At 44.7% G+C, this 14,074-nt stretch overlaps 1 protein-coding gene across 3 annotated transcripts; it reads left to right on the top strand.

Moving 5' to 3' along the window:
* The first annotated feature begins 1,863 nt into the window (after positions 1-1,863).
* On the top strand, positions 1,864-13,257 carry LOC112889704 (polyadenylate-binding protein-interacting protein 4-like). Of its 3 annotated transcripts, XM_025956468.1 has the most exons (16): positions 1,864-2,155; positions 6,252-6,308; positions 6,499-6,648; positions 6,726-6,878; positions 7,001-7,131; positions 7,327-7,511; positions 8,012-8,189; positions 8,325-8,516; positions 8,894-9,018; positions 10,263-10,332; positions 10,412-10,448; positions 11,081-11,352; positions 11,617-11,763; positions 12,047-12,136; positions 12,688-12,741; positions 12,841-13,257. In XM_025956468.1, the coding sequence occupies exons 3-16, from the start codon at positions 6,501-6,503 to the stop codon at positions 12,871-12,873; spliced, it is 1,815 nt and encodes a 604-aa protein (XP_025812253.1). In that variant the 5' UTR covers positions 1,864-2,155; positions 6,252-6,308; positions 6,499-6,500; the 3' UTR covers positions 12,874-13,257. The 3 variants fall into 3 exon arrangements, with proteins under 3 accessions (XP_025812253.1, XP_025812245.1, XP_025812257.1); XM_025956460.1 differs by lacking the exon at positions 6,252-6,308; XM_025956472.1 differs by lacking the exon at positions 6,252-6,308 and having other exon boundaries at positions 1,865-2,155; positions 10,415-10,448.
* The last annotated feature ends 817 nt before the right edge of the window (positions 13,258-14,074 follow it).

A 14,074-nucleotide genomic window follows, 5' to 3' on the forward strand; every position in this document is an offset into this window, starting at 1 on the left:
GGTTCCCATCTTAAACAAAGGTTGCAATGCACTAACAAATTTACGAAAGCCATGATGATCAACAATGGACAGTGGATATTTATGCAGTATAATCATGAAATAAAGTGCTCTTCTAGCTACATCTTGATTGAATACATAATTTTCTACAGCCACTTGCCCCTTTTCTGTTGTAGCAAACCTCAGATTAGTTTGTATTTTTATTCCTTTCTTCTTTTGATTATAAACACAAGACTTCAAATGCGCACGCAAATGTGATGTACCATTTCTTGTGACGCCCGAAAGTTTCTTCTTGCAATGTTTGCATTTAGCCTTCGATACCCCATCAACTTCCACTGGTTCAAATTCACTCCACACTTCAGATCTGAGCTTCCTCTTTGAGCCTGAAGAGGCAGGTACGTCCCCCTGCTCCTCTTGCTCCGATGAGGAATCCACGTCCATGGTAGGACGGTCGTCAACAAGGGCTAGAGGACCGGTCGCTGAGCCTTGTTGAGTGCTCCCACTCCTAGTCCCAGTAGTGGTATCCATCACAATTCACAACTGCATTAATTCAAGAACTTATAACAATCTAGAATATTATTTTCAAGCATACCAGAACAATAGGACAATAGGATAATTATTCAAGGGCTCAAGGCATATTACCAGAACAATAGGGAGAGGGGCGGTGGCACAGGGAGGAGGGGGAGGGCACAGGGAGGAGGGGGAGGGAGAGGGGCGGCGGCACAGGGACTGGGGGAGGGAGAGGGGCGGCACAGGGAGGAGGGGGAGGGAGAGGGGCGGCGGCACAGGGAGGAGGGGGAGGGCACAGGGAGGAGGGGGAGGGAGAGGGCGGCGGCACAGGGACTGGGGGAGGGAGAGGGGCGGCACAGGGAGGAGGGAGGGGTGGCGGCGGCACAGGGAGGGAGAGGGGCGACAGCGGCACAGGGAGGAGGGGGAGGGAGAGGAGCGGCGGCACAGGGAGGAGGGGGAGGGAGAGGGCGGCACAGGGAGGAGGGGGAGGGAGAGGGGCGGCAGCACAGGGAGGAGGGGGACTGGGGGAGGAGGGCGGCGGCGGCATAGGGAGGAGAGGGAGGGAGAGGGGCGGCGGCGGCACAGGGAGGAGCCCAGGAGGGGGAGGGAGAGGGCGGCGGCACAAGGAGGATGGGGAGGGAGAGGGGCGGCGGCGGCATAGGGAGGAGGGGAGGGAGAGGGGGGCGGCACAGGGAGGAGGGGGAGCCGGAGAGGGAGAGGGGCGGCGGCGGCACAGGGAGGAGGGGCGGGCAGAGGGGCTGGCGGAGTGGCGGCTAGGGGCCTGGGGCTGGGGGCTTCGGCGGCTGGGAGCTGGGAAGAGAGAGTAAAACCCTAGATTCGTGTATATATATAAGGATACGTGGGCCCACATGTCAGCGGGTATTTCGGGTATACGGGTTCGGGTATCATTTTTTCATACCTATTTACAAAATATCCGTGGGTTTGAAGTTGTACCCGTGCCCGTACCCGCGGGCACAGATCCAGACCCGTATCCGCGCCCACCGGGTACGGTACCCGCGGGTACGCGAGTATTTTCTACCCGTTGCCATCCCTAGGGAGGAGGTTTGTAGAAAAAGAAGAAAAGGAAAGGAATGGAGGTGAAATTGTGTGTGTGACCCCCGGGGGCACGTACTACGTTACCCACGCAGCCGTGGGCCCGGTCGCGTAGCTACGGCCTACTACGGCAGGTGCGCGATGACCCCGCGCGACTTGGCAGCGCGGCGCGAGCAGGAGCAAGCAAAGCGACAGCGGCGCGGCGCGGCCACGCGGCGTACCCGCGGACCCGCCCGTCCGCCCGCGGAGCCCGAGCCCGAGCCCGAGCCCAGAAAGGTAAAAAACAACACCTCACGCCGTCGCATCGCACGGACCACCCCGATTCATTCGGCCTTCCCCTTCCCCTTCCGCCTCCCTACCGCGGCTGCTGCGGCGACCCAACCCGACCCCACCTCCCTCCGCCGCCGCCGCCGCCGCCGCCGCTCTCCGCGCCGTTGCCGAGCAGAGCTAGGGTCCCGGCGGCCGCGAGCCCGCAGCGCCTCCATCTCCGTCCACGCGTCCGCGCGCTACCGGAGGCTCTCGCGTCCTCGGCTCCTCCGCCCGTCCCCGGCGGCGATCCGGCCGGCCCCAGAACCCTAGGGTTTCGCCGCAGCAGGTAGCTGATCCTCCCTCGCACGGGGCCTCTCTCTCGCCTCCTCCCCGCTCCTTCTGTCGGATCAGGATTCGGGACGGGCGGTGCGCGGGCCCGCCCTTGGTCGTGCGCTCGAGATCGTAGACCTAGGCGCAGTGGATTAGATCTGTGGGATTGGGGGCGCGTGGGCTCTGGGAAAGCTCTGGGGCAACCGTTGCTGGGGTCGGATTTTGTCTGAACCCGCTTCTGCGATCCAGATTTTTTGTGCCAATGTGATGGGCTAATGCCTTTGAGCTAGTTACCTTTAGCTTTGCTGGGTATGAAACAATTTTAATGTAGCTTTGTGGGAGTTCTGTCTCTGTGGACGCGTTGCTGCTAATCCAGCTGCAGTTTAGCTCCAGCTAGCATGACACGGGCAGTGCCATCAGTTGCAAATATACAATATATGATGTTGCATCTAGCCAATCATTTTCTGTTTCCAGTAATCGACTTTTTGTCATTGGGATCCTGTTGCTTGTGTTGAGATGGTGTTGCATCTAGCCACTCAGTAATCATGACGGTCCCAAACTTAGTCTTATGTAATCTCATATGACTCATTCAGTTTTAACAGCTTATACACAATCTCCAATTGCACACTCTGTTAAGGGAACTGTGAAAGTATACCATGATGACTTAGACCACATGAAACGACCTCCTGCAAATTTGCTTTTTAATATGTTATCATCCCTTCCATAAGAAATTCGTTGGGGCGTAACCCTCTTAGCGACGCGCTACATCGGAACCCGGGTGTGGTGTTAAATGGGCAAGGGCCGGGTCGTCATCCCCTCAGGGGTGCGTCGTATCGTGATCCGGGTACGATGATAAGTGAGCAAGGGTCGGGTCGTCGCAACCTCTGTGGCGCGCTACATCTGCGCCCGGGTGTAGTGAAAAATGAGCAAGGGTCTTCGCATTTCTCTCGACGGGTGTGAAGGGTAAGGAAGCTAGCCGAGCCAACTAGGATTCGTCTAGGTAGTTGGAACGTAGGGTCTTTAACAGGTAAGTTAAGAGAACTAGTCGATGTAGCAATTAGGAGGCGTGTAAATATTCTATGCGTGCAGGAGACTAAATGGAAGGGCAAGAAGGCGAAGGAGGTGGAGGGTTTTGGCTTTAAGCTTTGGTACACGGGGACAACTTCAGGTAGGAATGGTGTAGACATCTTGATCGATAAGAGCCTTAAGGATGGAGTTGTAGATGTTAGGAGGCAAGGCGACCGGATTATCCTAGTGCGGTTGGTCATTGGAGATTTGGTTCTGAATGTGATCAGTGCCTATGCCCCTCAGGTAGGTCTTAGTGAGAGCTCCAAGAGTCATTTCTGGGAAGACCTCGATAGCATGGTTAGTACTGTGCCTATCAGTGAGAGGCTCTTCATAGGAGGAGACCTCAATGGCCATGTGGGTGAGAGTAATGTAGGATATGAGCGAGTACACGGGGGTTTCGGATATGGTAGTAGGAACGAGGGGGGGGGGGAGGATGTTTTGAATTTTGCGTTGGCCTACGACCTGCTGTTAGCGAATACCCTCTTTAGGAAGAGGGAGTCCCATCTAGTGACCTTCCATAGTGGACAATACTCGAGCCAAATCGATTTTATCCTTGCTAGGAGAGAGGATAGACGTGCCTGCTTAGATTGTAAGGTGATACCTGGGGAGTGTGTTGTCCCCCAACATAAGCTTGTGGTGGCGGATTTTTGTTTTTGGGTACGTGCCCACCGGGACAAACATGCCAAGATTGCGAGAACGAAGTGGTGGAAGCTTAGAGGGGAAGAGGCACAAACGTTTAAGGAGAGGATGCTAGGCGAGGGGCCTTGGGAAGAAGGAGCAGATGTAGATGATATGTGGCTAAAGATGGCGACATGTGTTCGGAAGGTGGCCTCAGAAGTGTTTGGTGTGAGTAGGGGAGGCAAGCAGGAAGTGAAAGAGACTTGGTGGTGGAATGACGAGGTGCAAAGGGCTATTAAGGAGAAGAAGGAGTGTTTCAAACGCCTTCACCTCGACAAGAGCGCAACCAACATCGAGGGCTATAGATTAGCGAAGAGGTCTGCAAAGCGAGCTGTAAGTGTAGCGAAAGGTCAAGCTTTTGATAATCTTTATCAACGGCTAGGTACGAAGGAAGGAGAGAAGGACATTTATAGGATAGCTAGGGCCCGCGAGAGGAAGACAAGGGACATAAACCAAATCAAATGCATCAAGGATGGGACAGATCGACTTCTGGTGAAGGATGAGGAGATCAAGGACAGATGGCGAGAATACTTCGACAAGTTGTTTAATGGGGAAAATGAGGGTCCTACCTTCGAGCTGGACGACTCATTTGATGATACCAACAGACGCTTTGTGAGGAGGATTCAGGAGGCAGAGATCGGGGAGGCTCTGAAGAGGATGAAAGGAGGTAAAGCATTGGGTCCCGATGGCATCCCCATTGAGGTGTGGAGATGCCTGGGCGAGAGGGCGGTAGTATGGTTAACTAAGCTTTTTAACCTAATTTTCCGGTCAAACAAGATGCCGGAGGAATGGAGGAGAAGTATATTAGTACCAATCTTCAAGAACAAGGGAGATGTTCAAAGTTGTACTAACTACCGGGGGATTAAGCTGATGAGCTATACGATGAAGCTTTGGGAGAGGGTTATCGAGCATCGCCTAAGAAGATTGACAAGGGTGACCCAAAATCAGTTTGGGTTCATGCCTGGGAGGTCGACCATGGAGGCGATTTTCTTAGTACGACAGTTGATGGAGAGATATAGAGAGGAGAAGAAGGATTTACACATGGTCTTTATTGATCTAGAGAAGGCGTATGACAAAGTACCGAGAGACGTCATGTGGTGGGCCTTGGAAAAACACAATGTCCCTACTAAGTATATTACCCTCATCAAGGATATGCACAAGGATGCGATGACTTGTGTTCGAACATGTGATGGCGATACCAATGACTTTCCAATTAAAATAAGTATATGATGTGCGACTTTAGCCCGACTAGGCATGAGGATGGGGACGTTAGCCTTGAAGGTCAAGTGGTGGCCAAGAAGGATATTTTCCGGTATCTAGGATCAATGCTTCAGAAAGATGGAGACATTGATGAAGATGTTAGACATAGAATTTCAGCTGGTTGGTTGAAGTGGCGGCAGGCTTCGGGCGTCCTCTGTGACAAGAAGGTGCCACAGAGGCTAAAAGGTAAGTTCTATAGGACGGCGATTCGCCTAGCGATGTTATACGGTGCTGAATGTTGGCCTACAAAAAGGCGACATGTCCAGCAACTGAGTGTAGCAGAGATGCGTATGCTGCGTTGGTTCTGCGGGCATACAAGAAGGGATAGAGTCCGGAACGAAGAGATTCGAGATAGGGTCGGGGTGGCACCTATCGAGGAGAAGTTGATTCAACATCGGTTGAGATGGTTTGGACATGTACAACGGAGGCCTCCCGAGGCGCCGGTGCGTAGTGGAGTTTTAAAGCAGGGCGATAATGTAAAGAGACGTAAAGGTAGACCTAGACTAACTTGGGACGAGACGGTTAAGAGAGACCTTAAGGAGTGGAATATCGCTAAGGAATTAGCTATGGATAGGAGCGCTTGGAGATTAGCAATTAACGTACCTGAACCGTGACCTTTGTTACTTTTTGTTTAACCCCTAACTTTGGCTTGTGCCCTTTTTGTGTTTCTTATTCTTGTTTTCTGGGGGTTTCATCTCTAGCCTACCCCAACTTGCTTGGGACAAAAGGCTAAGTTGTTGTTGTTGTTGTTGTTGTATCATCTCTATATGTTCTTTGTTTCAGCACACTTTTTTCTTGAAAGATAATTGAAACTTGCAGTAATTCATTTCTTAGTAGTGTATTTGTATACATAATGTAGCAAATTGGATTCACAATCTAGATACATCGCATTGTAGAACTTCATTGTTATATTGCTACCTTTGCTCCAGTTGCCATTGCATGACCTTGTTTGGTTGTGTGCCAAATGAGTTATGTGCAATCTGTCCAGCTAGCACTTTTTTCCGTAGTTTTTCTGCTTTTTATTAGCTTTATAAGGTTGATAATGCTGCTTCTGATCTAGATGCCTCCATGGCAGACTTTTTATAGAGTGCATGAAATCTTTATAGGTAATGGTAACCACGCAAGCAGATCTTACACAGCCATTTAACTAGGATATGCTTAAGGTAATCATGTAACCATAATATCATAGTATGATGACCAGCTTCTAAATACTTGTTCTCTGATCAGTTTGTCTCTAGTAATCAGTACATTTTGTATCTGGTGTATGCAAAGCTAGTAATCAGTGCAATTTGTGCCTGGTGTATGCAAAGCTTTCTTATTATACTCAGCATTAATTCTGAGTTTCTTATACAGGAATGATGAGTCATCAACAGCAAATGGCCCCTCCGAGTAGGGGTTCTGTGAATGGATTGCCCCATCGAAAGCTGGACAGGGAGAGCAGCGGGAGGCATGACAATAAAACAAATTTAGTGAGATCATCATCTGGTGGTCTTAGTGGTGCAGGTGAACATCACACCTCATATTAAATGCTTTACTACTTCAAAATTCAAGAGCTATTGTTGATAATCTTTTTTTTTAAGAAAATGGCATCAAACTTGGGCATGCAAGCCATTCGAAGGATCGGCTAATCTATGTTCTAACGCAACTTATTGGGCATCACGTGGATGTGCATGTGAAAAATGGGTCTATAATCTCTGGAATTTTTCATGCAACAAACTCTGACAAAGACTTCGGTACACCTCTCTCTTTATCTTTTCCGGCTTTCAAGAATCCTTTTCAGCTTTCTATTAGGAGTCTCATTCCTTAATTGTATGGTCATATTCGCTCAATACTTAGCTTGAAGCTTCTTCTACAGGAGTTGTCTTAAAAATGGCTCAGGTCATAAAGGATGGTTCTGCCAGAGGGCAAAGATACGGTGCTGATGTTGTAAAGAAGCCTGAGACTATGATAATACCAGCAAGGGAGCTTGTACAAGTTTTCGCCAAGGTTTCTTTTTCATTTTCATTTTATGGTCTATGGTTTGCAAATTTTTCACTTGTTCCCTCCATCATTATTATTTGTTTGATTTCTGTGGGTATCTTTGATGTTTTTATTGGTTGAATTGACAAGGTGTCATGTATTAGTATTCTGTTTCTGTGTCATTAATTTATTAAGTTGTGACTATCTATTATCAATTATCAGGATGTAGCACTTGGTGGTGATGAGCTGCCAAAAGGTCCTGGCCATGACAAAAGGAAAGACTTATTGATTGATTCTGCTATTTCCCGCACTCATTATCTTGAAGAGAGAGAACTTGAGCGGTGGGCACCGGATGAAGGAGATTCGGAGTGTATCGAACTGGAGAAATATGACAGAAAAGGGAATAGGTATCTCTTGTGCTTAACCAAATTTAAGCTTTTTTCTTTTTCTTCCATTAGTTGCAACAATCAACCTGCTTAACTGATCAAGATTTATGTCTCATCATGTCAATTGCTTTATCAGTTTCTGTTAATTGTTTCATGCTGATCCATTGTATAATTAGATCAACAACACAGTAGAGAACCGAGCGTGACATGTTAAACAATGGAATAAACAGACTGTATAGATAATAATATTGATCAGCAATATGTGACTGACCATTGTGCATTGTGGTGCACTTTTCTTTTATAGTAATGCCCTAATCATAGTGCTCTCATCAGTTTGTATGTTTTGGATGGAAATATTGCTGGAACATGTCTGGCTTCACTGTAACTTGTACAAAACTATGAATGAAGAAAAAATGTTTTATGGAATGAATGTTGCATAATCATTCTGGTGTTGATATATTTTTTCATGTGCTTTGGTTGTACAAGGCTGCATGGTAATTATAGCAATCATATGTTTGTAGGAGCTGGGACCAGTTTGAAACCAATGCAGCTTTGTTTGGGGTAAAGAGTACTTTCAATGAAGAAATTTATACCACAAAGCTTGAGAGAGGTCCTCATATGAGAGAACTTGAAAAGCATGCTTCAAGAATAGCTAGAGAAATTGAGGGAGAAGATACCAAAGATATTCATCTTGCAGAGGTAAGCCTAGACATATCTGTTTTTGGTCCCACTCTTGAAAGTATTCAATATTAGTTAAGACTGAAGTGCATAAAATATATTATACAAGCAGATACTTCTTAGTAAAAATCTGAAGTATTGAGATTACATTTGCAGGAAAGGGGCTTATTCCTGGGTGATGACTTGGACCATGATGAAGAGATAAAATATTCAGCAGTGCGTAGAGACACCGATAACAGCAAATACAAGTCATTTACAAATGTCCCAAGCAGTACACGTCATATTGATTCATTTAACAGGACAGCCAACATTGATCCCAAGGATTCACTGGCATGTTCATCAACAATGGTACAGAATAACTTTATATGAATGTCGTTAATTAAGGTTTTAGATGTTTAGCAGTCTCTACTGTACACTTTTGCTGGTTAATTTAATTTTTACAGCAAGTTTGACTGCATGCATTCTCAAAAAGCTGGTGTGTAGGAGGATAAGAGTCTGTCCTTTACATGTTTCTTTTTAGCCAGAAGTTTGGGGAGTGTTTTTCTTTTGTTCACTTGCTGCATTGTTGGATTTTTCATTCTAGAGGATCTTTCAGGCCAAATTACGATTTTGTTTCCAGAGTATGACCTATCGACACACTATATACATAGACAATAGCTATTGTAATGCAGTATTTCAAAGCATGACATGTACAATTTTCTTAGTTTGTATTTTTTGATGTGCAGGATGAAGAATCATCTTCCTACATATTTGATGATACTGATTCATATGCCATTATCCAAACCAATAATGTTAGCCAGCCAACATCTGATGACCCATCAAATAAGCCCTTTTCCATTGACGAAAGCAGGTACAGAATCCTCCACGAGCCTTCAATTTATGAGCATATTAATTGCATGGAAGGCAGTCCCAATGAGTTCATGTTACCTTTTACATAACTACATCAAAATGTTATCTTTTTATGGTGTAACCTCAATTACATCAAAATGTTGATTTTTAGGTATTCTGTTTTATCTCATCTTCTCCATCCATGCACAGCCCTGGTACCTACCCTTCTGATAAAATAAATTCATTAGCTCGATAAGCTTCTCATGCTCATGTGAACAACGATTACACAAATGTGTGCCATGAACCGTAATGAAAGTATTTTGAAGCATGTGTTGTAATTGCAAGTAGTGTCAAAGACCACATTGCCTTAGATCTGCAGATGTTTTCGCTGTTGGGGATGGGAGCACGGTGCACTCTATTAAGAAACATTAAACAGGACATAGAACAGAATGGGGTGTCTTTAGAAATAGAAGAATGCTGGTTCATTTACTGAACATTTCGTTGGTCAAATCACATTGATGGGGTAAAAAACAATTTCAGACCTTACCAATTGGCACGCATGCCACCGACTTCATTTCTTTAGATCTTCCTTACATGCTGCTGGACGTCTCAGAATTTTAACTTGGTGCAAACACAACTGATGGTGAGTGGGTGGTCATCTTGCTGCTGACTGCCGCGAATTTCAACTTTGACTTCAGACAAATCTTGGAACTATGGACAACGCTAGAATACAGTTAACTCTTAATCTTTTATGATAACTCTGAAAACTCACTTCGTCCATTGTCTCAACTAGTGAACTGTTTAACATAATACAAATTGTCTTCCTCAAGTGTAAATGTTGTTTGGCATATAACTGCTATGCTCATTGTATATGTTCCTGCCCTAGTCCCATATATCATTGTGCATAGTTTCCTAAAATTCTACTCATCTGGAAGGCTTTGTTGCTGTTGTTTTAGTGATACAAATATGGAACCATTAGAATTCATTCCTATCGTCATGATTTTATTGTTACTAAATTATTACATAAGAGAAAGTTGTGATTGAAGCTTAACTCAGAAGATCATAAAATGTAAATTCTGTCTTGTAAAATTGGACAGAAGCATTCCAGTGTTAACTGGTTATACTCGACATGTTTTCCAACTGGACACTTTAATAGTTGCTATGGTAATGCACATTGTCCATTGGACTGTACTAATAAGAACATGTTAGGACAGATGACAACATAGTTGATTCATACAGCAAATTTGATATTGTTGGGTGCCTTAGGTTGGACAAGAAGCTAAGCAAAGATGGTAATGACAACTTGGATAAAAGAAAGTTGCAACCTGAGAATACTGTAAGTTTATGCTACTGTGTTAAATATAAATATGAAAACTTTTCTTTTCATATCTGAGGGTAACTTATTTTCTTTTTAGCAGTTATCTGGTGGTGGCAGACCGCTTATTTCTGAAGGTGAGTGGTAATTAAGGATGCAAGTGGGTATCCAATAGTGTTTTTTGGGTCAGCTAATTAATTACGATGGCATGCCACTCTAGTTCATTTCTCCTCCCAAATTATTTACGCAGAATGCCATTCTAGTTCATTTTATCAACATTTTGGGTCGACCCAATGATCCAATATATATATAACTTGCATCCCTAATGGTAATGCATCAGTTGGAAATTTGCTATACTTGTAGCTTGCTATACTTCTTCTCTCTTTTCTTTTTTTTTTTGGGGGGGGGGGGGGTTTGGGGGGTGGGTGTTGTTTTTTGGGACCTGGTTGTTGTTTTGTCCTATTAGCTATTACTGAATGTACGAAGATAAATTCTAAATGAGTGGTTCCATCTAGTTACATTACATTTACAGCTGTTACTGTGGACTTCTGCATCCCACGAGCAAATTCAACATGTTAAGTGTTCCAAAAATTTGCGGAAAAAATCATGTAACATAAGTTAAGTAAACCAGCTCTAGATGTCAAGAAGAAGCAAATAGACTATTCAATCCAGTGTTGTTCATCCTTTGCTTTGTTCTTTCTGTTATTCTGACTTCTATAAACTGCATCCAAGTTCAACAGCATACCTTATGATGCTCAACTATTTTCAGGGTTGGATGGGCCACCTTCAAGTTCACATGCATATGAACCCTCATCTTCTGGTCAAGGATTCAAATCTCCAGAAACCCTGGATTCAACAGTATCTGTCAAACATCCTTCTGCTGTGGAACCTGTGACTTCCTCTCAAAGACCTGGTAGTTCAACGTCTTCGACGTCAGAGCGCATTGCTGCAAACTCGGTTGCAAGTGCTCCTGGCTTGTCGCCAAGCTCTTCAATAGGATCTCTTACCTCAGAAAAGTCAACTCTGAACCCAAATGCTAAGGTCTGGCTGACATAAAGTTGTTTATATACCCCATCCGGTCACATTTCATAATGAATCTGCTAACATCAATCTTAAGTTGCAAATCTACCTAACTTTCTATATATTGGACATCAAAGTTTAAAAGTTTGACCGTAGGATTTAAACAATATGTATTTATGATCTGACGTATTATATAATCAGGAACTGCATTGAGACTGATGAGCATCTCTCCATTTAGCTTCTTTTGGCAAATTATCAACAACAATCATAGTTGTTTTTAATCAGGAATTCAAGCTAAATCCTAATGCCAAGAGCTTCACTCCATCGGTACCTCTGAGGCCACCACCTCCTCCAGCATCTGATGCATCATACTACTATCCTAACAACATGCCGGCGGCACCACTTGGACCTGGTTTACCAGTGGGCATGGGGGTGAGCATTTTAGTACCTTTTCCATCATGATAGTAATATTATCGTAATGGTGGTTTACATACAAATTATTTTCCCTGAAACACTGACTTTGGATCTCTTGTTTTTCGGGAAGGACCTCACTGATGATATATTTGTACTGTTTTATTGTTCTTGAACATTAATGAAGTGTTAACTGTTTTGAGTAGTAGTTCTTCTCAGTGGGTTGTACTTAATTTGTTGTCTTTGCTTCCAAATGAGTAATACATTATAGTCACTTACTTCATTTGCTTAAATTAAATTACAGTTCCCTCCAGCATATGGTGGCCAGCCTGTCATGTATAATACTCAACCAGGAACGCCGCCCCAGGGTTACATGCATCCTGCTGGGCCGCAGGTGAGAAAGCTTCACCTGTAATCAAGTTAACTTCACGTTTTTCAGTTTGTTAACACATCCCTTGATATCATGTCTTGGGCAATGCTTGATGTTATGCATGCCAACCCCCCCCCCCCCCCCCCCCCCCCCCCCCCCCCTCTTCCCTCTCCTCCTCTGCGGCAGCTTGAATCCACATCTAGTTTATTCATAGTCCCTTTAATTCTCTTGGATGTATTATCAACACAGTGCTGGTATCTCATGTATGGCTGACCAAATGAAGTGGATTTAAAAATATGCTGTCTGCAAACTGTTTTATGATGAACTTTTGCCATTTATTGTTCATTACTTTACTTAAAACTGCTTTGTTGGGCAATACCTCTCTGTCTGTCCTTTTTTTGTTCTTCCGTCTTATGGTAACCATTTTGATTTCCAATGATTAGCAGCTTTATATCTCAACTTGTTCATGTTTCACATATTGGCATTATATGGAGCACCTTGTGTCTAATTGGAACGTGATGGTGTTGCTCCTTCAAGTTAGTGTTTGGCTAAGTCGCCTTCTTTTCTATGTGCAGTATGGGCAGCAGATGATGATGGGACAGACTCGTCCTGTTTATTATTATGCACCTGTAAGATAACGACTTCTCTTTCATATGCGCTTGCAACACGAGATAAGCCTACATTAGTCAGGTTCCCTTAATTGTTTTTGTTTGAAATATGTTTTGCAGGAGATGCAACAATACAGAGGAAGAAACTTCTAAAGCATACTATTTTGAACTGCTGCTGGATGAAAGTCGCAGCGACCCCCACTGATTACAACCAGGCAAAAACCGCTATTAGAATGGAAAGAACTGGCGATGATCTCACACCGACTTGTGTGCTGCTTGGATTGCTTTGACAAAAGGCTCATCATTGCTCCTTACCTGTGTTCAACTCTGGAGGAAGTTCATTATTTTTGTCAGACTTTTGATGCTGTAAATTAAATTGTGGGTCGTCTGTTGGACCCTAAAATGAAATTCATAAATGCGTGAGTTTGTCCCATTGTAATGTTTATGCGTTGCGTTCCTTCAGCTTGTTCTGATGTAAGATTTGAAAGGAATTCTCAGAGTTGAAGGCGATTAAACTGCTAACTTGATATCTGCCCATTTGATGGATTCTGGTTTGCGTGACGCATTTCACTTTTTGGTAGCGTGAAGTGTCAGTGCGCGCTCTGGCAATCTACTACGTTTTTTTTTCCGAAGCCGCGCTTAGGCCTCTAAAACTGCCGCCTCCCTGTCCGCTCCGCGCCGTGCTTGTTGGTCCCAACCGCCGTTCTTGCCATACACTGTGATGCTTGCGTCAACGTCTAGATTGATCCAGGGATAGTATCATGGTCCACTGCTCTCTTCATAATGCAGCTTGTCCTTTATGTAAACTTTCCTTTATGTTTGTCTTCATGTATTTTAGCTTAAAACTCTATAACGTAAGAGTCCGGCAATTTTTGAACCTGGTCCTTAGGTTACCTATGTCAAATTTTAGAGACTACCCTACCGCGATTCCGCGCTGGGCGGTCACATTCACCAGAACCCTTGCGTGCTGCTTGGCGCTGCGCCGTCGTTCAACGCGTTGGTTCTTCTTTAGTTCACCTCCAGAATCAGACGGATATGCCTCCAATCAAACAGCCATCAGCCCATCAGTGCTCACCTTTTACTTTTTCTACCATGTCCAGGCGTCCAGCATTACGGATTAGAGGTTGCATCTATTGCTTTCTACTGTTCTTTGAAAACAATGGTTCTATCGTCTATGGTGTCCAAGCCTCCGAGGTGCAATAGCCTCTCCTGAAATTAAGCCTACACATGGATATTAGAATAGCATTTTACGTACTAGTGTTAGTTTTCCGCTGTGTGAATGTTTTCTCTTTTTTTGAGCTTTCAGATCTTTTGCTGGTAAGGAAGCAAATTTCAGATATTATTTGAGATCTGA

Source organism: Panicum hallii, chromosome 1 (genome assembly GCF_002211085.1).
Source record: "Panicum hallii strain FIL2 chromosome 1, PHallii_v3.1, whole genome shotgun sequence".
NCBI lineage: Eukaryota > Viridiplantae > Streptophyta > Magnoliopsida > Poales > Poaceae > Panicum > Panicum hallii.

Bases quoted from the DNA above. Each gene is read 5' to 3' on its own strand.
- LOC112889704 (XM_025956468.1), top strand. From the start codon at position 6,501: ATGATGAGTCATCAACAGCAAATGGCCCCTCCGAGTAGGGGTTCTGTG. The intron at 6,649-6,725 runs GTGAACATCACA...TTTTTTTTTAAG, and splicing joins TGGTGGTCTTAGTGGTGCAG to AAAATGGCATCAAACTTGGG. The intron at 10,449-11,080 runs GTGAGTGGTAAT...AACTATTTTCAG, and splicing joins CAGACCGCTTATTTCTGAAG to GGTTGGATGGGCCACCTTCA.